This window comes from Passer montanus, unplaced genomic scaffold (genome assembly GCF_014805655.1).
Source record: "Passer montanus isolate IOZ18808 unplaced genomic scaffold, ASM1480565v1 scaffold18, whole genome shotgun sequence".
In the NCBI taxonomy this organism is placed as follows: domain Eukaryota; kingdom Metazoa; phylum Chordata; class Aves; order Passeriformes; family Passeridae; genus Passer; species Passer montanus.
In genome coordinates, this window is record NW_024365381.1 from 16149496 (window position 1) to 16176315 (window position 26820).

The 26820-nt window shown below is 38.1% G+C and overlaps 2 protein-coding genes across 3 annotated transcripts in view; one reads left to right on the plus strand and one right to left on the minus strand.

Annotated features, from left to right (window-relative positions):
- SEC23A (SEC23 homolog A, COPII coat complex component) overlaps positions 1-17329 on the minus strand; it is a 31234-nt gene extending 13905 nt beyond the window's left edge. The window contains exons 1-14 of the mRNA XM_039705489.1: positions 17233-17329; positions 16386-16429; positions 15081-15698; positions 11457-11696; positions 9450-9507; positions 9105-9191; positions 7731-7967; positions 7553-7632; positions 6513-6657; positions 6011-6169; positions 5122-5237; positions 3624-3747; positions 2114-2194; positions 326-415 (exon numbers count right to left, since the gene is read on the minus strand). Coding sequence (XP_039561423.1) covers positions 326-415; positions 2114-2194; positions 3624-3747; positions 5122-5237; positions 6011-6169; positions 6513-6657; positions 7553-7632; positions 7731-7967; positions 9105-9191; positions 9450-9507; positions 11457-11677 — 1398 coding nt within the window. The 5' untranslated portion in view covers positions 11678-11696; positions 15081-15698; positions 16386-16429; positions 17233-17329. The remainder of the gene's footprint in view (positions 1-325; positions 416-2113; positions 2195-3623; positions 3748-5121; positions 5238-6010; positions 6170-6512; positions 6658-7552; positions 7633-7730; positions 7968-9104; positions 9192-9449; positions 9508-11456; positions 11697-15080; positions 15699-16385; positions 16430-17232) is intronic.
- Positions 17330-18041: 712 nt separating this feature from the next.
- GEMIN2 (gem nuclear organelle associated protein 2) lies at positions 18042-26237 on the plus strand. 2 transcript variants are annotated; one of them, XM_039705491.1, is made up of 10 exons: positions 18119-18339; positions 18776-18860; positions 20030-20119; positions 22067-22126; positions 22270-22380; positions 22959-23003; positions 23715-23783; positions 25089-25199; positions 25409-25467; positions 25789-26237. In XM_039705491.1, exons 1-10 carry the CDS (start codon positions 18218-18220, stop codon positions 25826-25828), a joined length of 792 nt encoding a protein of 263 aa, XP_039561425.1. In that variant the 5' UTR covers positions 18119-18217; the 3' UTR covers positions 25829-26237. The 2 variants fall into 2 exon arrangements, with proteins under 2 accessions (XP_039561426.1, XP_039561425.1); XM_039705492.1 differs by lacking the exon at positions 23715-23783 and having other exon boundaries at positions 18042-18339.
- Positions 26238-26820: the final 583 nt, after the last annotated feature.

A 26820-nucleotide genomic window follows, 5' to 3' on the forward strand; every position in this document is an offset into this window, starting at 1 on the left:
GCACTTTTAAATACACAGATTACAGCATTTCCACATAATGCAATTAAAATATATTCAATAAGTAACACACTGAAATAAAAAATTTAGGAGATTATGAACTCAAATCAAAATACGTAGAGTTCTTTAGTACTCATTATCACACAGAAGAAGATTAGCCCATCATTAATCAGTTACTGTCCACCTCTAAACTTTGACAACACAAAATGGCAATATCATTTTTATCCCTGTTACTGTGGTTGGGGGAATCACATAAAAATACAAGCTATGACAGTCATATAAAGTAAGATTACTGTGTTTGGTAGACAAGTAGACAAATATTTATTACCTGGTTTACCACCTCAAAGTAAAGTGCAAGTGTTGTAGTAGGATTAAGACCACAAATCTTCCATTGACAAGTGCCTCCTGTTCCAATCTCCTGCAGAAAGATTTTGTAATACTTTTATAAACCACAAGTATTTCCTGGTTTGTGAAATACAGCATCTAGCCATTACAGGTCACTGCTTGCAACTACTCTCACAGGCTTTCTCCCTGCTCACTGTCACCTTCTCAGACAAATACTCCTGCAAAGCAACTGAAGTGCTGAATGTAGGAATAATAATAATAAAAAGAGATAGTTGTTTTAAATAATTAATACATTAGAAAGATCAGATGCTGGCATTAGAAAAAGACTGAAAAAGCAAGTCAGAAACAGGAAAATACCAGATTTCACTTAAGCAGAGGCAAAAGCACATGCCAGTGGAATGATTATTCTAAGGTGCAGCAGTAAAACTTTAAGTAGTAACTTACACACTGTACTTTACTTAGTTACACAGTCTCTAGTAACTAACAAGGTAATTGTACACAGATAGCAGTATTGTCAGTATTTCAACTGACAATTCCTTTTTGGCATCAAAGCAATATAAATATCCAGCAAAACCAATTAAAGTAATCCATCATCCATAATGGACAGAGAAAACAAATAAAACTTCTAAGGAAAACTATGCTAGCAATATTGTCATGTGCCTGTATTCACTTGAAAGCATTATGGCTAGAGGACTTGTCCAGTTACCACTGAAATGAGTCCAGGCACTCTCATTGTTTTCATAGTCAATTTTAACTCAGATAATTTCAGCAAAAAGAGGTTTGTAATAAAAATTAATCATGATATAACTGCAAAGCAACAGACAATCTCACAACTGAATTTCTATTACCTCCTGTGAAATAGACATGTAGCTCAAATAAGGATATGTACCTTTATTTTCGGGGTTTTTAACTTTTATTGCAATGTTTTCAAGGAAATGAGAAAAATCTGTACCAGATCACCAAGAAAAAAAAATGCTGGTTATATTGAATTTTTTATATTCACAAAGATGCAGTCATAAATACAAAGAAAATTTAAGGAATAAAAGTGCTTGGTTAAAGCAGGCCATTTGTGTATTTTCATAGTGGGAAGTGCTCTGCTATGCAGATTGTTAGGAACAAAAGTGAGACTTCTCAGATGTAAGACATTTTGGTCACATGCAGGAATTGGTTTTTTATTTGTAATCAGAAGTTAATAATATTATCTGATATGAAAATAAGTGATCATTTAAGTCTAATATAATCTAAAGGTATTACTTTAGGAGCCTGCAATAGCTGGATCTTTCAATCAATTAATTAAATCAGCATTTGGTGAAACAACTACAGAAACAGGAAGACAGAGTTCAGATAAAAGGGATGTTTACGGCCTTGTGTCCTCCTGTTCTGTCAATACTTTCTAAAAATGTATTTTTATGGTTCACTTTGGATAAAAGGACACAGCTCTGATTTTAACAATAAAGCAGCTAACTCATTTTCTACTTGGCTTCTGCTACATCATCATATAATTTTTGTATAATAATTTTTAAAGCAATTAAATCTAAACATTCTAAACAAATAGACAAATCTAAACAAGTAACAAGGGATCTTCAAGGTCTAATACAATTGAATCTGACCTAGTAATGAATGTAAGCTTGCATGTATTTAATTTGAAATCAGTAAAAAGTGACCAGTTTGTTCCGTTTATGGAAGTTTCAGCCTCTCTTCAAATCCAGAAATCTTGAATCCTATTTTTTCACAGTAGGACATTACCTTATTTTAAGCAAAGTTTACTTACATTTTCTGAGACACAAGGTCCCTTAGAGTTGAGAGAGACACAGGGTCCAATCGCTCCAGAAATCTTTACTTCTCTTGAAGTCTTCATATTTCAAATAAAAATATACATTAACATGTCACACTAAAGAATTCAGTCTCATTTTATTGTTAGATAATTAAAATCTCAAGGCATACTACATTACTGATACCTTTGGGAAAGGTTATAATAATGCTTGATACATCTCAAGACACTTTTCTCGTGCTCAGTTTCTACACTTAATTATGTTTATTTGCTATACTAATTAGTATATCTTAACAGCATAAACATAAATTAAAATATGGAGAAAAGCTGCTAGATTTATCAACATAGGAGCCTGGAAAGCATAAGAAGTAATGTTTCCTTTCTAATGAAAAGATTAAAATATTCAAAGGTAAGATTAAAACTGTAGACTTTGTGCTGTAAGATAAGCCTACACACACCTGATAAAGAATTTCTACTCTACATCCTAAAAATATTTAGCTAAATTAGCTATTTACATTCTTCCAATGTCACTTTCCTCTTTGAAGTGATCTGTATGTCCCTCTAGAACTGGGGATCCCTTTTTACATTTTCTGGGATCTTTCAATAAAATTCACATCAATATGTATATAAAAAAAAGAAGGCTCAACTATTTGTCCTATTAGTAAAAATTTAAAGAGAGTTTTACCAAAAATGAAAATAGTTTTATATTGTTCTACAATATGGGATAGGAGTATTTTTCAAGAAACATCAGGGAAGGCAGTGCTGGAAGCTACAGCATATTCAGCTCTAAGCTTATCAAAATGATGGAGGCAAAGAACAAGATTGTTAAGATGCCAGAATGGATTCTGATAAGGATGAAAAGTGAAAGAAAATTTGTACATAGAGAAACTGACTTACCTAAAACAAAGAAACCACTGATATCAAAATCTAAACATTCACACTGAATGCAAGGTGAGAAGAACTACCATTATACCTAAGTCATATTTAAGGAATCCCAGAACCACAGAAAGATAGATTAAGTCTGGCCTGTACATAGTCCTAGCTATCTGTTTAGTATGTTCCTGATAATTCCTTAAAAGAGCACAGAATCCAGTTTGTAGCCATCCTATTGCATTGTTTCACTAACTGACTGCATTTTTGTATGCTTACCTTTATTTCTAATGTGCCACCAAATCCCATCTTAAATTGTCCTTGCATATCTTTAGTGAATACTCTCTGAAAAGTTTGTTTGAATAATGATGTATTGAAAGAGTCTCCCATTACCATGTAGCCTCTAGACAACAACAAAACAAACAAAACCCATGAGTTAAATTATTTATAGAGCTAATTTTTATTAAAGGGTCACATTTAAGGAACCCCAGAACTACACAAAGATAGCTAGGACTATGCACAGGCCAAACTTAATCTATCTGTTTAGTATGTTCCTAATAATTCCTTAAAAGGACACAATCCAGTTTGTAGCCATCCTATTCCATTGTTTCACTAACAGACAGCATTTTTGTATGCTTACCTTTATTTCTAATGTGCCACCAAATCCCATCTTAAATTGTCCTTGCATATCTTTAGTGAATACTCTCTGAAAAGTTTGTTTGAATAATGATGTATTGAAAGAGTCTCCCATTACCATGTAGCCTCTAGACAACAACAAAACAAACAAAACCCATGAGTTAAATTATTTATAGAGCTAATTTTTATTAAAGAATAAATTAAAGACAATTCACTGTGAGACATATTTTTACCTTATTAAAATAGACTAATGTTAAATTAGTATTTTACTAGAATGCTAAGGATGAAAGTTTGAAGTGAGCTTCCTGCCCTATGCATCTTAAGGTCATTATAGTATGTAACAAAATCTTTCACTGGGAAAATACTGCAGACTTTGAAAACAAAGGATGTCTCAAAGTCTTTACTTCTGATAGTTATTATTCCATACTATAGTATTTTGTCTACTTCATTCATTACTTCAGGGTTAAATCTGTGCTCAAGAAGCATGATTTATTTTTATGCTTAGTGATGTTCTGTGGATGTAACTGCAACAGTTGCCACTTGTCCTAAAATATCATACCCCACCTTTAGAAAATATTAATGGGAGATATTACTTTCAGTCATCAAAAAATGTTAATTAAAACACTTTAGTAAAATATGTCAATAGGTCAAACATTACACCCAAAAGAAGTTTCCATGTGGATACTAAAAAATAGAAGAAAATAAAAATGGATAGAATCAGAAATTCCTCCCTGCATGCAGGATGTAGCCAAAACCAAAACAGAAGAGCTGTAGGAGAAATAAACAAACTATACATTCAGGCTACAGAAATAAGGTGAGTCAGAGGAGCAGACAGAAAGAACAAAACTGTATAAACAAAAACACAACTCAAGTTTGATGCAGAAAAGGAACAGGTGTCAAATATGCAAGTAAAATCAAATTTAAACACAAATATCCTAAACAGTGAAAGCTCCCAAGCTAAGGCTATACACACAGCTCCAAAGAGAAGCAGTGATTAGCACGGCCAAGCTGGCCTGAAACTCAGGAGCTGTACCTGATAGTCATCTAAACCACTAGCTGAACCTATAAACAATATACAAAAGAATGGCACAAACAAGACAGAAAGAATAAAAGAATAACAGAGGGTTTTATACCACTCTGAAAAACAAGAAAAATACAAACAGGTCCTTATCTTTACTGAAACCTGCCACTTACACAGATACACACGGAAAAACAGAAACAGCGTATCTGATAAACTGCTTGTTTGAAAGATAACCATGTCATTCAAGCCTCAAAAATATCACATTAAAAGAAAGAAGCAAACCCGCTTCCGATTAAACCCAAAATTGTGGTGACAAATCTGCCAGAGGCCAAGATATTCTAAAATTCCAGTACAAATGCAGCCATCAGTTTGTCTGTTTATGCTTTTGTTTTTTTAATAGCAGAATTGTTTGCAAGTGCTTCCTGTTTAACAATTTTAAACTGCATCTTTATATACTACAAAAAACCAAACAGACACATACCCAGTGTAGTTGGGACAACACTTCATCTCCAGCAGACCAGTCTGATCCAATGCACATGCATAGATGTCAATAACATGACCATTTGTTGCAGCTCGATTAGCCAGGGCTTCAAAATGCTAAATACAAGATGAAAATACAGTTCATAGCAATTCACAATGTGAACTCTCCTTGTCTTCATATTAAATCCTAAAGTCACAAAATTTTTCTAAAACAACATTATCAGATTCTATTCACATAAAAATATATTTTTCCTAAAGTTAATAAGACTGGAATTTTCATCTTGGGGGCTTTTTCCTGATCAGCTGAGAGCTTGACTCCCACTAAAGAGAACAGTGGCTGCTATTTAAGCTAGAAAATTAGTTTGATCATCTTCCTTTTAAACACTACATTTAGCGCTAGATCCAGAACAGAACTGATTTTACTGTTCTAATCTCAAGTGCCTGCAACTGAGCTAATTGTTTAAGCTCCCATTAAAATCAGTCAAGATGACTTCAACAGGTTTTGGATGCAGTTCACCAACCCAAATGTACATTTTCAATTATACTAGATACGACTAAATTCTACAGCCTAATCCTTCCCCAACTACAGAGACAGTTTTGAGCACCTGTCTCAGAAGCATCAGCCTTACAACACTAGATATACCATTTGGTCACATAAATTTCTGAATTAAACTAAATAACTTTAATGTGAGCTATACAAGTCCTAGCTCAATATACTGTAATTTCTAAAGAAATTCTTGAGATATACCACAATTCAGAGCCTGGTGAACAAAATCACACAATTCCCACCTCCTTATACATTTGCTATTACTAAGAGCATTTTACAGTGCCCGCCAATTTAAATGTTTACTTACTAGGAACATATATGAGATCCCATGACCATCTCTTACCTTAGTACCCTTTTTAACATATTTTGCATTGTCTTTTTCGATGTCATGCCATGATCTTATGGGTAACTTCAGTTCATCCCCTACAACCATGCCAGGTCCCTGCGTCGCTGGTCCTCCAATGAACATCATTATGCGTGCACCAGTATTAGGGAAAGTGCACTGCAGGAAACAGAAGGCAAATAAAACCTTTGGGTTTTGCTACAAACTGAACAAAACAATTAGATATGTGGGTATTTATCACACTGATAGGATTGTAACAATAACAGCATTTTTTCATTCCCAGAAGTTAAATCTGCCAGTAATTAAAAAGTCTCAATTTAGCCTTACTAAAATACGTAAATGTCTATGAAATTCTAAGCATGTATGGGATGGTATCCACCATAATCATCCTACAAATCTAATACACATCAATTAATAAGGTTTTTACACATTGATTGTGGAAGCTTTTCTGCAAGAAAATTATCTAGCTGTAGTTTAGGACAGCTGTAGCCAAATCTTTCACCTCAAGGAGCCCAACAGCTATTGACAGGGCCACTCCAGAAGAACGTAAGGGCCGTTTTCCTTGTGGAACTGGCCAAGGATCCCGTTGCAGTTCACCCAAAAGATCAGTAAGATTCATATCAATCTTCTGCACTGGTTGCAAAAATCTAGAAACAAATACATGGAAGTAGTTTAGATTTAAATTATTAAATAAAAATTTTATCAATTGCTCACTAGCAATGTATCAGACATATATTTGCAAATGTCTAATTCTAGATTCTGGTCTGAATCCAGACCAGTGCCTCTGCTTCATCAAAATAAAGCAGTTTGCAATTACTACATACACACTCAGCTTAAGAAGTTGAGCAAAGAGCACACAAAACTGAAACTATCAGACTTACAGAAACCACCACCATCCAGAAAGAGCCCTACCTAGTCAAAAGAACAGAGCAGGTGATGACCTATGAATTTCAAAAAGAAACACGTTTCCCTACTTCAGTGACAATCAAAGACCAGGAGAAAAATTAACATAGTAAGATATCTTTCATGCTGCTGCAAGCAGTCTACATATGCAGCTGATTTTTAGAGGGCGGAGACAGCAAAACTGTCTTTCAATAATTTCACAAATTTCTTCTATATCACAGTGAAATACACAGGAAAATCAAACACCAGCCTGTGGTTTCCAAATGAAAGACCAAAGGGGAGGAACAGAAGAGGGGAAAAAAAAGGAAGGTACAACTGGATATCTGCATAAGGGGCACTAAAGCATCTATTAACACCTTCCAGCACATCACCAATCAACAGAAAAATCATTATTATTATAAATGTATCTATAATGTGCCTCTCAGAGCACATCCAAAAATCATCCAGATAATATTACTATTACTCACTGAGTCAATTCTTCCCAGTACAAACTGTAGGAAAGAACAGTCTACTAGTAAATTTGTGCCTGACCAAGAAGTCTGGCTGTCCGTTTATGGTTTTAATGGTCATAAAACCTAGATTTTTCCAATACAAAAGTGGAGTCAAGGTACATGTTTTAAGATGTTTAAAGTAGATTACCTGTTAGAAGGTGGTGGCTGCTGCACCTGAGGACCCCGACCGACTTGTGCAACAGCTACTTTTGTAAGCCCCAGCATTTCCTGTAATCAAATAAATAAGATTTTATTACAAAATTTGTTTACAGACTATTTCACCATTAGCACCTTAATGATTTCTTTTTTTTTCTTCTGTTCATTACCTGAAGCTGTTTTGCAGAGAGGTCCTTTGTTCCTCTGAAGACATAACTTTTGGAAATTCCTTCACAGCCAAGCTCATGAACTTGCACCATTCGGCCAAAGGTAATGAGACCTACTAATGCTGTTGGTGGCAGGAGACTGAGGGACATTTGCATGGATTCCTTCAGAGCTTGCAAGTCTTCATCTTCCATGCATGTATCCACAACATAAAGAAATATCAACGGCATCTGAGGACCACGCTTTGAGAAACAAAATTAGAATCATATGAAAAACAAGTCTTGCAATATTTAAAGGATCAAAAATGAACAGGTAAGGCACATCTTGTAAAAGTTTTAATTTTAATCATACCGGTAATGTCAATGTTCCATCTAACTTAACTGCCTCTCAACTAGTAATCAGGATCCAGAAAAAAAACCCACCATAGTGAACTCTGTACAAAAATCAAATGCTTACAACAGAAGAAAAGAAAAAATCCTTTCAGGATATCAGGTAATTTTGAAGTATGAGCCAATTATATGTCTTTTAAAATACAATGACCTTTTATTGCTCCAAGTGTTAACAGTCATAAAACTATTCACAATAATAAAGTATTCTAGCCTGATGACAGACCATGGCATTTCACCTCCTAATTTTACTCTAGAGATCATCTGTACTTTTTATTCTCTCTAAACTAATTTTGCTGTACTGTCAGCAAACAATTCCATTTACTCTGCATTACAGGAGTTGGTAAAAAGTAGATTCTGTTCAGTATTCACTCTTTCTTAACTCAGATTATGATTTGCCTCACTGAGGTCTTACAAATTTTAATCCTCAAAAATTAATTTGGAAGTTGAAAATTTGAATTGCAAATATTTGCAATTTAGAGGTTTAAGTCCATTTTTTATTTCTATTCAAGTAACCTCTATCCTGAAAAAGGCTGAATATTAAAATTCAAGCACCCGAAATATGTATTATCTGTTGTCTCTAAACCAGACAGCACTAGAACTAACTACTCATCATTCAAATGCAAAATTAAATTCAAATGATTAATGAGAGGTGAATGAACAGTCAAATCTGAACTGAAATTACTTCAGCAAGCAACAGAGGCAAGCAGCCTCCTGACACAAACACAAATTAAACTCATTGTAAAGAAACAGACCTAAGGGAAGTATCACCTTTAGAGGAGAACTCTTTTTCTTTTGAAATCAGTCTTATAAGCCATCCTAACACTCTTATAACATGCTTTACTTTTTCAAGTGATGGCATCAATGTTCAATCTACTAACAAGCACATAAATACTCAAAGTCACTAAATAGAGTGGAGAAGCAAAATCGAAATTTATTCTTTTTGTATATTGCAAGGTGTTAGATGTTCAATATTCTATTTAATAATTTTACCTGTACTACATATTCAATGCTGGAGAACTGAGGTAAAAGTTCAGCTGGCTGATTCATTTCAGATATGCCAGCGTAAGTAGGAGGAAACTGCAAATAAAAACAAAGACATTAAATGTAAATAAAAGATTGCAAATTCTACAAAGGAAAAAAAAAACAGACGTTTTTTAAACAGATATTCACTATTGCTGTTATGGAAAAAAAATCTCAATGCAATGTCTGAAGACACTATTGCACACTCCTGCTCTTGTTGTCAATTTCAGTTTGCAACTGTAATTTGGAAAATCAAGGTTTCTATTTCACCTTGTAAAAAATATTTTCTACATACTGAACATGTCATTTTCTTACCTGGTTTCTCTGGTAACAAAAGTTGCAAGCCCAGAGCTTCGCTCGATAATCCACTTGGCTAGAAAAATACAACAGGAAAAGTTTACATAGCATGAACAACTCATTTTCCTCCACTGTCCCTAGAATACATGTCCTTAAAACTTTAAAAAACACACTGACTTCAAAAAGGTTCTTTCAAATATACTTTCTCCTAAATACTCACATTACAAACAGAAAATAAGTGGAGCCTTATAGAGATGTATCAGGCAAATTAGTGTGTTTAGGGAGAAAGAATGGTCTTCAGGAAAAAGATGCAACTAAGAAAATTAAAAATACAGACTCAGCACCTATATTAGAGCCTTTCTCCATGGTTTTAGCATATCTTTTAAACTCTCCCTTCCTTTGAATTTTTCATCTTTTTCTGCCTCTATCTATTGGCTGTCAGAGTGTGGGACTAGCCTGAATATACTTTAGGCCCTAAAAAAACAGGTTCCAACATGACAGTAACAAAAACAACATTACTTTCAAATTATGGGTCTACCTCCTTTTGTCTACATGTTATTAGCATTCAGATAGGTAAAATAAAAAATTCAAATTCTATCTTCACCCCACAGAGATGTCTTAAAAGTCCTAATCACTTCTTAAGGGAAAGTCACCTTAATAGTTCTCAATGTACACTTCTTGCTATTACATCTTCTCTGCCTATTCAGACAGGTAAAATGAAAAATGCAAATTCTATCTTCACCCCACAGAAATGTCTTAAAGTCCTAATCACTTCTTAAGGAAAAGTCACCTTAATAGTTCTCAATGTACACTTCTTGCTATTACATCTTCTCTGCCTACAAGAGCAAAAACATTTTTAAAATATCATTGAATCCTGAGGTAAGTCCCAGCATGCTGTAAATAAAACACAGATCTATCGCTCTCTAATTATCTTCACCAGTTACAGAGGCTGCAAATTACCTAGCCCAAAATGCCACAAAGGCTTCTAAAGTCTCCTCAGATTGAGCCTCTAACCACCCTCCCAGGAAAAAAAAATCCAGTCATTATTAGCACATACAACACAGGAAAAATGTACACAGTTCACTGTAATGTCAGTATCTGTCTGACCTTTTACAACTTTATCTTGTCATTGTTTTTCTTCCAACCCTCAATAAAAGATAATGCTTCTGAAAAAGTTCACTTCAACTAAGTACGACTCCCAGTATAACCAGCCACTGCGGCTGCTTAATACTGAAACACAATTTTACATCTGCTTTGAAGCTGTCTTTTCTCCCAAGCAGGGACAAGTCATTCATAACATTTAATTTGTTCTACAGGTTCTCTGACATCATGTCTAATCTCTATCAATCAGGACCCTTCCCCTGCCCATCAAACTCCAACCTAGAAATCATTCTGCTTCTTTTCCATACTTCTATGACAAGAATGACATAAGAAACACTTCTCTGCTTGCAACCCAAACTTACCCATGACTAGTCCACAATCATTTGAGCTTGTGCCAACATCACCCTTAAACTTAAACAGCTTTCTAACCTCTTTCATACCTACTTCTGATGTTCTATATCCATCATCTGTTTTGGTTAACTAAAACAGACAACCTGCTTGGGTCCACAGATGAACTAATGCCAGTAATAAATGTAGTTTATTTCACATGGAAATTAAATTATATCAGGGTCCAACAGTTCAAAAGATATTGTAACTTTTTACCCAAGTCACTTTCTAGAGGCAAAATGCAAGAGTATACTAAATCTCTAGATGTATAGTTGCAGAAAAGCAACATGCCTAATCAATGCTAAGTACAATGAAATGACTCATTAAATGAAAGCTATGTTTTCAGTAAATATGTTACATATGCAAATCTATGTGCAGAACCTTCTAAGTCTCGTAAGTCTAATGATGTGAGGAGTAAATATAATGATGTGAGGAGTACTTGCACTTCCATACACCAGATCTTGCACACAGTTCAGCTAGCACTGTTCTCAAGATTCTCAGGCAAAGAACTGGAACAATAACATGCTTTAAGTTTACCATAAGGGATTCAGAACAGCTCGGCACGTGGTCCTGCTGCACAACACTGGCTCATACTGAATGGGAGGCAAGTCCGGCCGCTCTTTCAGGGGCGTGAAGAGGGCAGCCACCGGCACTACCATTCTTGTAGCTTCAAGACGACTCGAAGGCCAAACATTCCAGCTGAATCTAACTCCATCTCTGTCCTCATTCTGCTGGATAAATTCCAGGAAGGTTGTCATGGTCAACTTCTCTCTGACACTAAAAAAAAAAGATACCTGTCAGCAGAATGTTGACATGCAAAGACTTTTAGCTACTAAATGCTGAATGCACGTAATAACAGTCACACATTCAAATACTGTAACTTACAGTCACTAAAACACTGAGTAGAGCTTCTTAAATCCTAAAAGCAATGCACAGAATTCTAAGGGGAAAGAATATTTCTGGTATCTCATGATGCAGCCTACATGCAAAAAGGAATAACAACATGACATTCCACAAGAGTACATTCCTACAGCAATGCTAGAAAGTAACTTTGTAAGAAATACAAGTGCCATATTCCAATATATTATGTACCAAGAAGCACTTTTCAACAATTCTTTGAATTCAAATTTACCATTTCGGCCATTGAGTTAAGGCTTTCAAAATGTTCTGCTATGATTACTCAGAAGCTGGAGAACTGGGGAGCACTGACACATCTGAAAAGCTCAACAGGTACCTATGGATATCTGGTAAAGTCACCAAAGAGCACTCCCACCTCCAATCCCAAACTCTCTCAGCCACATACACACTGTTCCAGAGTATCTGCTGCATGCTACACAGCACCTTTTAGAGAACATATAGCACAGGCTTTTCCAGGAACTACGATATCTAAACTCACACTCCCTAATTAAGGATTTCCTGTGAAAGCCCACATGAACCACCTAAAGGGAAGCAGGTCCTAGGTCTCAATTTATACTGTAACAAGTTAATGAACAGCTATTATAAATGCTGGAACCCTCCTGAATTGGAATTTAAATCAGGAGTTCTCCCAAGCACACTGACATTCTTAGTTCTGACCTTACATACATTACAGCAGACTCACAGAAACTCTCAGTTTATCAAAACCTACTTCTATCTATCAAAATTATAAGGCCATCGCACCCTTAGTTTCTATGACAGCTAAAAACTTTTCAAGTTATTTTAAATAACAGCCTAACTTAACACTTTTATTCTAATTGTAACTTTTAAGAAAACAGATTAATAAAATACATAAAGCAAAGGGAAGTGCTGCATTCCACAGTTAATATCCTTAAGAAATAATCAAGTGCCAATATTTTAATGGGCACATCTTAGTGATATTGGGAGCAATTCTGCTCCTATCTAAACACATCATGGCAATTACAACACAGGGAGCATGAGGGACTTTGTGCATAAGAGCATATCCACCATTGCTTTTACTCAAATTTCTGCAAAGCAGGGGAACAAAACTGAGCAAAAGACAGAGTATCTGGAAGTTGTAATTACTACAGAAAAATCAGAGACAGAAATTAACTCAGCTAAGAGAGGAAAGAATAGCCTGGCATTTGAAAAGGATATAGAATTTAAGAAATTTCTCTCCTAATAAATCAAGATCCATCCATGTTTTGTAAAAAAGTTGAAAAATGGGGTATTAATACAAGAATCTGCACAATGCAACTATCTCCACTATAACCACAAATTGAATAATCTCTCCATTTAAAAATTATTTCTTGAGAAGACAGAGAAAATTGCAACTGAAGGCTATTTCAGCCATTCACTGGCTGCCACTAGAGACTCACAAAATCCAGCTCCAAATACTGCAACGTGTCACACTTTGTGTCCTGGACTTCAAAGAGTTTTCTCCTCATTTTGCTCTAGCTGTGTTTGAAATGGCTGTACATGGATATTACTTTTACCACCCAGTTATTGCTCCTTAAAGGGCAATGTACAAACACCAGTGTGCAACGACTAATCACATGCACATAGATTTGTTGGATTTACTGAGTTACATACTCTTATTTCTATGAAGTATGGATTTCCTATTCAGAAGGCAAAAGCAGCTAATAAGTTCTCCACCTTTTCTTCTATCCCTTTCTTCCTGTTCAAGAGCCAATAATGCTTACCTATTTCATCATTCATCAAATATGGAACTCTTGGTCTGACAAGTTACATTCAGTGCCATTGTTACAGCTATGCAGACACATTTTCTGCCATAGGTGCACAGATGTATTGCATTATACAAGAACAGCAAACCCTCCTGGCCTACAGGCTACACACCAAATTTCGGACACCTAAATGCCAAAAAATACACACTGGCCTCCCCAGAAAACTTCAGAGAAGGGATTTTCAGCACAGCTGAACAGCAACAGCTCCCACTTTGTAGCGTCACTGCTTTACCTTTGCTGCAGATTAGGATATCCAGAAAAAAACAGAAGGCCTTTCTGGTTTGCCTCCTCCCTCGCACTGCTATGACTGAATGTACCTCGCAACTCTACACCATGACAATCTCAACTGTGTGTCACAAAAGAAGCCACATTTGAATGGCACTGAGAGTCACAGGTTGAATATCAGCATCTTTAAATGTTTACACACCACAGATAAATATGTCCCAATACAAAATATCCCCAAAATAATATCCACTAATCCCTGCACATATATACAAAATCAAAACATTTTTCTCTACAGCACTGTAAGAGTTCCAGCACAGATAGATCAAAGTCCCTCATAGCACCCTGTATTTAACTACCACTAAATGAGTACAGTTCACTGCACACTTTTCTTACAACACACCTATTCTCTCAGTTTATTAGGCACTAACAACCTGGTAAAAGAGATTAATAATAAACCCTTAATTAATTTTTTATGCTCAAATTACATACCAGACACAAATATATTTCAGTTCCAAGAAGGAACAAAAATCAATGAGCAGAATGGTTTAAATAGTTATCTAAAGCAAATTGCTGACATTTTCATCACTCAAACGCAGTCATCCTCCAAATCTGCTCCCCCAGACTTCTCACTGAAAACTTTTTTTTTAAACAACCACGGTATGTGATAGCCCACCTAAATTATAAAAAAAACCAATATATAATCAAACGCAGCAGGGCCTGTATTTTTTGCAGTTTTACCTACGCTGGAAGGCACCCTCGTCAGCGGCACAGCGGCGCAGCTACAGCGGAGCTCCGGGACAGGGCACACAGGCGCTGCCGGAGAGTGCCGCCCTTTACCCCCGGCCGTGGAAGGCCGTGCCCCGCCGGCCCCACCGAGCGCCGGCAGCCACGGCCGAGCTGGGGCTGCTGGGGCCGCTCGCCCAGCCCGGCCCGGCGGGCGCTCCCCGCCGCACGGGAGGCCGCAGGCACTGCCGATCAGCGGCCGGCGGTAGCCCCGGACACTCAGGCCGCCGGGGGCCCCGAGAGCAATTTCGGGCAGCCGGAGATCCCCCACTGCCACGGAGGGGACGCGGGGAGCTCCCACCACGCTCGCTCCAGGTCCGGCAGCCGTGCGGGGCCCGCGGCCCGCGGTGCCCCCCGTGCTCCCAGGGCAGGGAGAGGGACTGCCGCCTCTGCTCCCCGCGGCACGCCAGCTCCGCCGGCTCGGGCTCCCCGCGCCCTGCGCTGCCCCCTCAGCGCTGCCGCGCCCGCTCACCCGCGTCCCGGCCGCCGCCGCCGCCGCTCCGGCTGTGCTCGCTCTCCGCGCCCGCCCGCTCGCAGCCGCCCCGGCGCTGCCGACGCATCAACATGGCTGATGGGAGAGTCCGCGCCACGTCAAGGGGCAGAGAGCGGGGGCGGGCTGAGCTCCGCCGCTCCCCCGCCCCCGGGCAGCCCGGCCGGCGCAGCGGGGCTGCCCTCAGCCGTCCCGGCCTCAGCGGTCCCGCAGCTGCGGCTGTCGCTTCGCCGCCGTGACAGCCCTGCTCGCGGCCGTGTGTGCTCGCTGCTCTGTTCGGCGTTCTTCTGAAGGTCGGTCGTCTGCATCTCGAACCCAAATCCATTCAGGAAAAAAGGCATGCCGAGCACCGGGGGCAGTTTTGCCGTCTCGGCTCCGCCGTGCTGCGCCTGTGCCCGCGGTACCGGGGCTGCCTGCGGCCCGCCGGTGGCTGCGCTGCTCTGCTGCTCTGGCCGGCACGGAATTCCCCGGGAGCGGAACAGCCGCGCTTCCCGCAGTCCTGAGCTCACCCTGCTTGTTGCCATCGTCCACCGTGTGTACTTACGGCACCATGTGTACTTATGGTTGTTAGTGCCTTGTTTACATGTTTCTTCTGAGTGCCTAGGGGAAAAAAAAAATTGAAATTATATTCCTGGGGGTTTTAGCCTGAAACAATCTTTATCTTATTAGTGTGGTCAGCTTTTTATCCCCGCACTCAAGTTACAGGGACTGTTCAGTTTCAGGAATTGTTTTTAACAGGCCTGTCATGAAAGGCCAGAACAGTAACCTCTGTCTTTCCTGAGATGTCTTAGTGCAATTAATCCACACATGGAAGAGGACTGAGAAACATTCTGCTGACTGACCACCATATCCTCCCTCCTTCATTGCAACTCGGAAAACATTCTGGGACCACCAGGCAAATACAAATTACTAGAACAACCTTATCCTCTTTTCTTATATGTCAGATGTAATTATGATAGAATTTCTTAGCCATTACTATCTGCAGTAAGGCTACGGATACCAATCCTCTTCAGACTAAAAACATGAAGAGTTAAGCAACAGCAGAATTTACAGGAGGGATTTTAAATTTTCTTGTCCACAAATCTCACTGCCATTTGTGGGAGTATTAACCAAGAGCTTACCAATGACATGAACCATCCTCACCTGAACTCAAAAGAAAAAAAGGAAAAAAAGACCAACCCCCAAATGGCACAATACATCGAACTTCAAACAGATGCACAGAAAGTGACTCAGTGTAGTAATTTCAAAAGCATTCAAATACCTTGTGAAACATTTTCAGAAAATTACCTAAAAAACAGGCAAATCCTGAAGTCTAAACTGCAGGATGAACTCTGTAAATAAGAGAAAAAGAGGCAGCTGACATTTAAAGATACTCAAAGGGCAAGAAGGGAAAACAGCAAAGTATACTACTCTGAAAGTTCAGTACAACTAAAATATATTCAGTATTTTTAGTTAATCTTCAGCACAATTAAATTTCATTCCATAATAACTCAATCCAATGCTCTAAACTTAAAGAAAAGTCATGCAGCTGTTATGATGGTGCAAACCACAGAGAAAATCAAGGAGAAAGAAAAGTAGAAAATAGATATAAACTCATTTGCTCATTATAAGAAAATATTTTGTTAGGTCCCCATATTCATATCTAGAATGTAGATTTGAGAGCATTTTAATTTTTCCTAACGCAGAATTCATGTTACTTTGTTTTAGTTTGGTTTGGTTTTTTAGCCAATGGGACATGTCCATTAATGCAGCTCACCCTTTCTTGGGAAAAGTACTCTTCCTTAATGCCTAAGCAGTTAAGAAGAAATATATACATTTCCAGTTTCATTTTCCTCTTTCTCCACTGAGTCATATTTGCTAGCCATTGCATCAGCATTGTTGATAAGACATGTTAGGAATAATTTTATTACGTGTGAAAGACTATCTGCAATAATTAAAAATATGTTGCTTTGCTTAACAAGTATCAATAGTAAGTTCCAGAAAAAGTAATCTAAAGACAGAAAGTATATTTAAAGTGTATTTATATCTGTGGATTCTCTTTCTGTTCATAGTTCTGGACTTTACAACGAACAGGAAAAATAAGTTCTGAATATTACTAAAGTATTAGAAAAGAACTTTATGTAGCTGGACTCACCAGAGTTTTTGTCTTGATCATCAGTCAACCTTCCCAGAATTATCAGTGTAGGCTTAAGTAGACAGGTTTTATTTCTCGTGGCGACTGCAATTGTTGCATACTCAACTAGGACATTAGATCCGGGTTCAGAAAAAAAAACCTCCCTGGTACACGTAGGTGCTGTTGGAAACACCTTAAAACAAACAAAAGCCATTGGAGAGGAGGAGTTAAGGTAGATGTTTATTTAGAAGTACTGAAATACAGACTTGCAGGGAATTTTTTAAAAATTTTGATTTTTTTTTTAAACTTACGTCAGAAGTATCTAAAACTACTCTGAAATATGAGATCTAAATAGACTTTGCATGCAGAACTATATACTGATGGACATTTTGTATAACAGGAATTTCATAATACACTATGTAAATGATTACAACATCATCCTTCTGCTCCTTATTTTACCTGGGAAACAATGCCCCCTTGTGCAAACGCTGCCTTGCTTTCTGCCATGCGGATGCTCCCACATTATATCTTCAGAAAAACTCACACAGCAACAGCTCAGCATTGACCCTTCCAGAATGGGAACTCTGTGTAAATTTATAATCAACTTCTATGTAAGTGACTTTGACCACAGACCTCAAAGCATTTCAAGGAAGGGACAAATATTGTGAATACTAGGTGTTCACAGGTAAACTAAGTGCGTACTAATGGGTGAGCTTTAAAGAACCTCTGACAGAAACTTCAGTGTATTAGAATAATGGCACAGGGCCTAAAGAAAGAAGCTGTTAAAGGTTTACACCTGTCCATCACAAAGGCAGGCCTAGTTTGAGGGGGGTGAATTGGCAGACCCTTTCTGCCGCTGCTCTTTCCCGTGTTTCCCTTATCCCCACTCCGGTGGTTTCCCGGGTAACCGAGCAGCCCGCCCCCCGCGCGGGGCCGAGGCTCGGGCCCGCCGCTCTCGCGAGAGCAGCTGCAGGCGGGCGGGCCGTGCCGCCGGGCCGGCGCGGCCATGGAGCCGGGCCTGGAGGAGCTGATGCCGCGGCTGCTGCCCGTGGACGACTGTGACCTGGCCGAGGATTTCGATCCCACCGTGCCTCCCAGGACGCCGCAGGAGTATCTGAGGCGCGTCCAGTGAGTGGCGGGGCGGACGGGCCGGGCTCGCGGCTGCCCGGGCCGCGGTGGGTGCTGCCCTTCGGCGGCACGGTCGGTGTTCCACACACCTGCGGGACGGGCGGGCACCGCTCTCTTCCCTCTCGTGACCGGCGACACGGCTCGAGGAAACGACACGGAGCCGTGTCAAGGGAGGTTTAGGCTGGATATCAGGAAAGGGTTCTTCACCCACAGGTGGCTGGGCGCTGGAACAGGCTGCCCAGGGCAGCGGTCACACAACCAGGCGTGACAGAGCTCGAGAAACACTTGGACATTCTGGGCTGTCCTGTGCGAGGAGTTGGACTCAATGATCTTCATTGGTCCCTCCATGGTTTTATGAGTATTTCAGAGACATCCGGTATATATCGACCTGTTACAGGAAAGAAAAAAATGCAGCCCACTTGATTCTGTTTTGTAGGATTGAAGCAGCTCGATGTCCTGACGTGGTCGTGGCACAAATAGATCCCAGAAAATTGAAGAAGAAGCCGACAGTAAACATTTCAGTAAGTTTGAGAGCTTTTACACGTTTTGAGACCAAAAAAAAAGGGGGGAAGATGTTACTATAATGATGTTTGTATTAATTTGGGGAGTCATTGGTGTAATTTAGTAGCACTGCTAGATTCGAAAAGCATTTACAGAATTAAATATCTGTGTGTGAAGAAACCCCTACTCAACTGCTGGGTAACACTAGTTTGAAAGACTGCTTTTAGTCAGTTTGATTAAATTGATAATCCCCATACTATTTGATATGCAGCAGACTATTTTACTGTCTGAGGAAATCCAATGTTGCATTAAATCTTACAATTATTTAATCATAAAACCTGCATAAATTTTAGAAGAAAAACATCCATACCTGTCTTTGGGTTTAAGACTATATCTAGCATAAGCGTAGTAAGTGCAGCTAAGCTTTCCTAAAGATAGATGAAATTCTAGCACCACTTCTTTCCTTTTGGAAAGAATCTGTTATTGGAACTTCTCCTTACTGTTGAAGCAGATTTTTCTGTTGTTGCATTGCCCTGCCAGCTTGGTTTTTAATCTACTTTGAAATAGTTTGCCTTTCTCCAATGACAATGATGTAATCTGAGATTTCACTACTAGATTTCTCAAAGAAAGTTTCTAATATTGATATGACTTTATAACTTGTAGCCATTCTCTTCATGTGTCTCATCTGTAGTGACATCCTTAAACACCTGTAGGAAGATTTTGTTTAATAACCCTTTCATGCTAATCTTTAAAGTGATTATATCTACTTAACTATCAAACGTAATTTTCTAGATGGTTTTATGGTCTTCTGTCTTCCTCAGCCTACTGTCTTGACAGGTAGAATGCCTAAGATTGATAGTATCTGTCCCAGATAAGGAAAGGCTTTTCATGAGCAGGAAGATTAAAGCAGAACAATTGCTGAAAGGGAGACCTTAAGTAATTCTCTGACAATGTATTTTGAACACTTAGTTTTCCTTCTTATGTACGTATGAGAAGAGTTAAACAAAAAAAATTTGTCTAAACCAAAATCTTAACTCAGCCTTGGATATGGTCATGAATTTAGCTTTCTTACATGAAGATTTCAAGGATATTATTTACCTGACAATAAACATTTACTGATTCTGTTGTTCTTAAGGTTTGTTCTTATAAAGCTCTCTTTACATTATAATTATTGCCAGTGTTTTCTCAGATTTCTGGATGTCAGCCTGCTCCTGAAGGATACTCTCCGACGCTCAAGTGGCAGCAGCAGCAAGTGGCCAATTTCTCAGCTGTTCGTCAGGTACAAGATAGTCTGTGAGGGGTCTTGCACAGTCTGGCTAGAACATATCTATGCTTTACAGGGAATAAATTTATATCTACCATAGAAGTGTTGTGATTTTTTGTAGAAGGATAGATGTTTATTGATATGGGTTTTAAGTTCTTAAAAGCTAGTTGAGCATATACTGTGTGGCTTTTAAACCTCTGATAAAACTCTTGAGAGTCACGTTTAAGAAATTCTCCTTCAACAAAAATATGTCCATATTTAGATTAAATTATATTATGTAGTTGAGAAAGGACAAAAAGCCCAATGATGTTATGCAGTTACATTAAAATACAGTGCTAGCAGGAAATGTTCTGCAGAACTCAACGTGAACTAAGAACCAAGTGGATTCTAACCCAGCAGGAGATTCATAAATTCCATTCATACAGTCCATTTAGGAACCTGTAGACAGAGGTGGCAGCCCATTATGAGGAAACATACTGATTTGGTAAAATGTATTTGTAAGGTTATAGAGTTAGCACAGACTTTAATCTTTCCTGATACATTTGCACCCTGCTTGAAGTAACACAACAAGAACAGAAAATTAAGCAGTCTCAAAGGGTAAAGGTTCTAAGTTCAGCTAAGCTTTACTAAAGTTTTAAACTGAAGGATGGTCGATTTAGATTAGATATAAGGAAGAATTTTTTTACAATGAGGGTGGTGAAACACCAGCACAGGTTGCCCAGAGAAGGATGCCCCATCCCTTAAAACACTGAAGGTCAGATTGGATGGGGCTCTGAGCCTGATCTAGTTAAAAGAGATGTCCCTGCCCATGGAAGAGGGTTTGACTAGGTGGCCTGTGAAGGTCCCTTCCAACCCAAATCTATGATTCTTCTATTCTCTATGCACAGTTCAAACAGGTTAAATGGAAAATATAATAAAAATGTAGGTAGAGGTCATTTGTGACTCCAGTGCTGCAGACAGCATGTTCACAGTGCATTGATGCTGCATTGTAGGGGTACCTCAAGTACTGAGGTGTGACCAGCTAGGAGCTGCTCTAGCACTGAACTCTGCGTGAGTTCATGTGCCATGGTTTTTTCAGGGAGGAAAATTTAGTGAAGGAGGATACTACTGCATCTACATTGTAAACAGTACCTGAGCTGTTTCTGCAAGGGACCACATTGCATCCTGTTTATTAGGCATAGTCTAAGGTTATAGCAGAACTATGGAGACAGATGTCTAAAGGCTTATTCACTGAATAGGTATTTCTTTTATGCTCAAATCAATTGTCTTATCTGTGCCAGAATTAACACTGTGAAATATGAGACTATCCTAAAAAGTATTTAAAACAAAAAAAAAGCATCAGAATTCACTTGTTCAGCCACTGCATCAGTTGCTGTAACTTTGAGCATTTTTAGTGGTCGTTTATACAGCTACAGGAGCAACCAGAGTGGGAGACAAATTCCTTCTGCTGCAGAACATTTACAGCTCTCTACAAGTAACAGTTAAGCAGGCCAGTTTGTCTAGACAGGATTCCTGCCAGGTGGAAGAAATGTGCTAAGAAAGCACTTGTTTTCTTTCATACGATTCTGTAGACTTCCGATACAGATGCAGACCACTGTTGGAAACAGGATATTGGCTTTATGTGTGCTTTTGGATTAAATCAAAGTAGGCTTTTTCTTAAGATTGTTCTAACAAGTCCAGAAGACTGTTAAAGCTTACTACATCAGCTTAACCTTATGTAATAGATTTCAAAATGCTTTCAGCTTTTAACATTACTTCCAAAATCCCAGCATGAGATTCTTAATTAAATTTCTGCTAAGAGGCATGGAAATTATTTAGTCAGTTGTGCTGGCTAAATCATCTGATTTATAGAAAGTCATAAAATATACTTTTCATACATTTTAAGAATAATGAAGATCCCTTGTGGCAAGGATAAAACATCTGCAGAGTTAACTGGGATTTGCCTTTGTTTTAATTACTCAGAGCCTGAACAAGCACAGGAATCACTGGCGGTCACAACATTTGGACAGCAATGTTACTATGGTGAGTAGAATTCATAACAGTGCTCTGTGGTTTGTTTTCCCAGTTATTGAATCCACAGTTAATCTTGCTTTATACTTGCACTTTTCTCCAGTGTCTTCAAGACACAATATTACACAGTTTTCATTTATTTTTATTTACTTCAGCCAAAATCAGAGGATGAAGAAGGATGGAAGAAGTTCTGCCTTGGGGAAAGAGTATACTCAGAAATGGATGCACTATCTGATAATGAAGATTTCGGAATTGATTACTTGAAGGTGAGTATAGGACTTCTAGTTAGTTTTCAGCATCTATTTTCTAGACTAACTGCCAGAAACAATCCTACTGTTTATTACCACTTTGTGCCAAATAGAAAGTAGGCTCTTGTGAGCCCAGAAAGTCCCAGTGTAGATTCTTTTTATGCAGAAACCAAGTGAAACAGGAATTAAGTCCATGTCTCCTGTCAAAATTTGAAGAGGTCCTTCATCTCTTATCAGCTAAAGTCATTATTTTGTTCTCACTGAACAGAATGGGAGCTTTCTTCATAGTCTGCTTTAGTGTTTTGTTGCATGGTGATATGTGATTACCCTCCTCATATGTGATACCCTACAATCATGTTCTTCACTACATCACTTAGAAAAACCAAAACTTTAACAAGTAGCAGTAGAAGCAAGGTGCTCTGATACTGGACCTTCAACTTTCTTGAAGACACTTTTTAAATAAATTTTAAAGCTTAGAACAGACTTTTAAATCACTACAAGTGTCTGAACATCAAATTAAAATCTTAGTATGATCTAAATTAGAACAAAGATATTTGTGATAATGTTTACATTTTCCAACTTGGTTTTTTTTTCAGGTGGGCTTTCCCCCTTTGCTAAGTATTGTAAGCAGGATGAATCAGGTAAGCCTACCTCATAGAATCATATAGTGACATTGCCTAAATCATTATTTCTCAAGTTCTGTTGCAGAAGGCTTACCTATTTTTCTTTGCGTGGAAAGTTGTTCATTACAAATTCTATTAACTGTACACTCAGAAGGAAAATATGTATTTGTATCTCACATTCAGCTACAAATAACTTTACAAGCAAAGATTTTTCATTTCAAGACTAGTTCTGAAAGTATTTTGTTATTGTAGTTTCTCTATAGCATATTTAATGTTTGAATTTTTGCTGAATACCCCAATAGGTGCTTTACAATGTTTCTAAATTTCTCATTTAGTGTTTTAAGTGCAGTCCTTCCATTTGATTGTGAACTTCTATGAATGTTGCAAGGCTAGAAAAATCACTGTTATCTTTCCTTTACTACTTGTCCCACTTGCCATCATTATACAGATATACAGAACCAATCAACCAACCAACCAATGAGTATGATGGTTCTTTCCTAATCTGTAGCTACTTATCCAAAACTTTTCATTAACACAGACAATTAATTCATTTAATACAAAGTTCTTTGTGGTACTTTAACACTTACTTTACCCTTACATGTAACTTCAAACTGAAATAAATACTGTGGAGTAGAAATACTTTTTATATAATAAAATCCTTCAGGGAGAAGAGCAGCAAAAGAAAACACTGCAGATACAATATTGTCTCTTTCTGTTCCTCTTTTGAAGGCAACAGTAACCAGTGTCTTAGAATACCTGATAAGCTGGTTTGGAGAGAAAAAATTTACTCCAGAACTGGTAAATTTTAATTTATTCTAACTACTTGCACATTAATGCATTAAGCAAAGAATAATTTGTTTCCAATTAAATCATTTTAATTTTCTAAAGAGTTTTCTAGATGGTTGTATCATATTGTTACTTTCAAAACTTTCTTGATTAGATACTAAAATGAGTATTCGCATTTGTTTTTGGCAGGCTAAAATTATAAAACTTAACAGATACAGACGTAAAAAGTACTACCCCAACTCCCTTTGTATCACTCCTTTTGTATCACTTGCCCCACTAACTTCAGCCACAAGGCTTGGTGAGTATTGAGGTTTAGGAGAGGAGAGATCACAGCAGCTTTGGTTCTGTCAGGGTGCTGCACATTATTTACCAATACCTCCAGTTTAATTTGGAGGCACATTACAGTGTGCTGGCAGAGACACATTTAATCTTTCCACATGAAGCACAGAGCAGAAAGCTTAGCTGCATTCATGTGGTGACAAATCAAACCTGCTAAGAACTCCTGATTGTCAGGCTACATGGGCATGGAGTTTGGCCACAACTAGATTGATCAGCTGTGTAAGAGCACCTTATCTACAGAAGACCTTGGTGGATGCTTCTCATCTCCTTCAGTAGCACAAAGCAAATGGCATGATGCTTATCATAGTTTCACTGGTTTTTTTCAGTCACTTAAAGACCTTTCATGTTCTGTCCTTTCCTGTAGAAGACTGTTCTCTTTTTAACCAGTACAGATGTTGCAGAGAATGTGCACAATGACTTTTAGGTTAGGTCCCAGAATGAAGGCCACTAGACACTGTGATTAAATTATTAAGTTGGACTGGTACCAAAAATTAGGTTTGTAAGAATGCAGTAGCATTCAGAGATGAAAAACTCTTAAAAAAGGACATATTTTCACAGTGGTGCAAATCTTAAAGCAGATCTAAACACTAATTCCATAAAGATCTGAGTTCATGCATTCAGTCTTCAGGAATGTTTTTTCACAGATTGTGAAGTTAAACATTAATAGCCAAGTAATAATGTTTAGATATTACTAAAATAATCCTTCCTTCAGACTATAATAGCATCAGTTGTAATAATTTATATCTTAGCCAGTATTCAAAAAAACGCCAGCAAACTCAGTAGTGCTCACAAGAATCTCATCTAGAGACACAGAACTCTACCATGGAGTGTCTAATGTGGTTTTCAAAATTTAATTATTGCTTATAGCACTTGAATAGTTTTGAGTCCTACACTTCAGTCCTGCTCTATATAACACAAATTGCTTGAATCTTCAAGGAAATGCTCAGAATTAAAACTTTGTTATTTGAACCTTCACAGGGTAGATGGCTTTATGCACTGTTGGCATGCCTTGAAAAACCTTTGCTACCTGAAGCTCACTCCCTTATTCGACAGCTGGCAAGACGATGTTCAGAAGTCAGGGCACTGGAGGTAAGATTTAATATAACTGTGCACAGGGCTTGGTGAATTTAGCAGGTAAGGAGGATCATTTTTCAGAAGTCCTAATAATTAATTTTTCATGTCTTAAGTTTGCTTGAGAATGAAGGGAAGGCTACAAATACACATCACTTGGCTTGTAACAGCTTCTCTATTTGACACAGGTAACAAAAGAATTGCTGTAATATTTCTCTCTTTTCCAGGAGAACAAGAATGAAGAACAAATATCAGCTCTGAACTTAATAATCTGCTTAGTTAGTAGGTAATGCAACTTATACACCTTAACCAGTAATGTAAGTCCAGCATAAATGTGTGATTATTTGTACTAACCTAAATCCTTTTAGAAGTGGAAGTCAATAAAAATACCCTGGGCCAATGCAGCAAATATACTTAGCTGAAAGGATGTGAGATATACCTAAGAGTAAAGTATGCTTATTCCTGTCTTCAGATGAGCCCCCTGAACCATGAAACCATAGTTATGACAGAAACACTAAAAGATGAGCTAGAAAGCGTGGGTTGGACAACCTGAAGTAAGGAATATGTTGCATTGAAGGTTTCTTACCATATTCCACTTCCTTCCTAGGTACTTTGATCAACGTGACCTGGCTGACGAGCCTTCCTAGGCTGTTTTGAGAACATCCAGTATTTTGCATTGCCACAGTACAAACAGCATTATCAGAGTTAACAGCAAGACACTGCACTGTTCAGACCTGAAGACTACACAATCCCTTCAGAACACCCTCACACAAATGCATTTGGGACAGCTGTGAATAACTTCAGCTGAGTTGTCAGTGTCTCCAATACCATCATCACCATCATTGTAAAGTGGTAACTGAAGTGTCCAGCATCACCTCTCAAGCTCCTGTCTTTGTAAACTACTCCTTGGTTAGAAATTTCTACAATCTGAGTAATCTATGGACACTGCTATTAGGTGAAGTCTGAGGTTACATTGCAAATTATTATTCTTTTTCTAACAGACTTATTGAGGTATTTTTTAATAAAACTAAAGGATTTTAAAAGACTGTTCTTAAACATTGTGGGTTTTCTTACTCTATATTATTTAACAGCAGCCTTCCTATAAAAATCTAAAGTTAGGGCTGAATGTGTTTTTCCAAGTTTTGGTGCCTGAACTCTAGCACTGCTTAGCAGTTCATCTATAGCCAGCATGTTACTGAAACAACTGTTTCAGTAAAACATAAATATTACTACTTTTTGAGTAGTACATTACAGAAGTAAACCATAGCTAGCAATTAAAAACAATTACATTAATATTGAGCTTATGCACAGCAAGATAGAATAAATTTCCTTCTTTGGCCAGTATAGACAACCTTAGGCATAAATCATTCTGACACAAGGAACAGTTGCTAATTTTAGAGATGAACTATGTAAAAATAAGTTTTCTTCTACTGCCCCAAACTACAATCCTACAAAGGTCTCCACCTAATAGCTTTAATGATGTGTAAGCTGTTAGGTCACATGTTAGCAGGCTCCATCAAAGAAATACATAAGCAATCACTGCCTCCCAGTTCAGAGTGGGGAAAGGTAGCAGTTGGGCGTTCAACAACAGGCATTTGCTTCTTATTCAAATTTACTCTTGGTTGGGATTTTTCTCTGT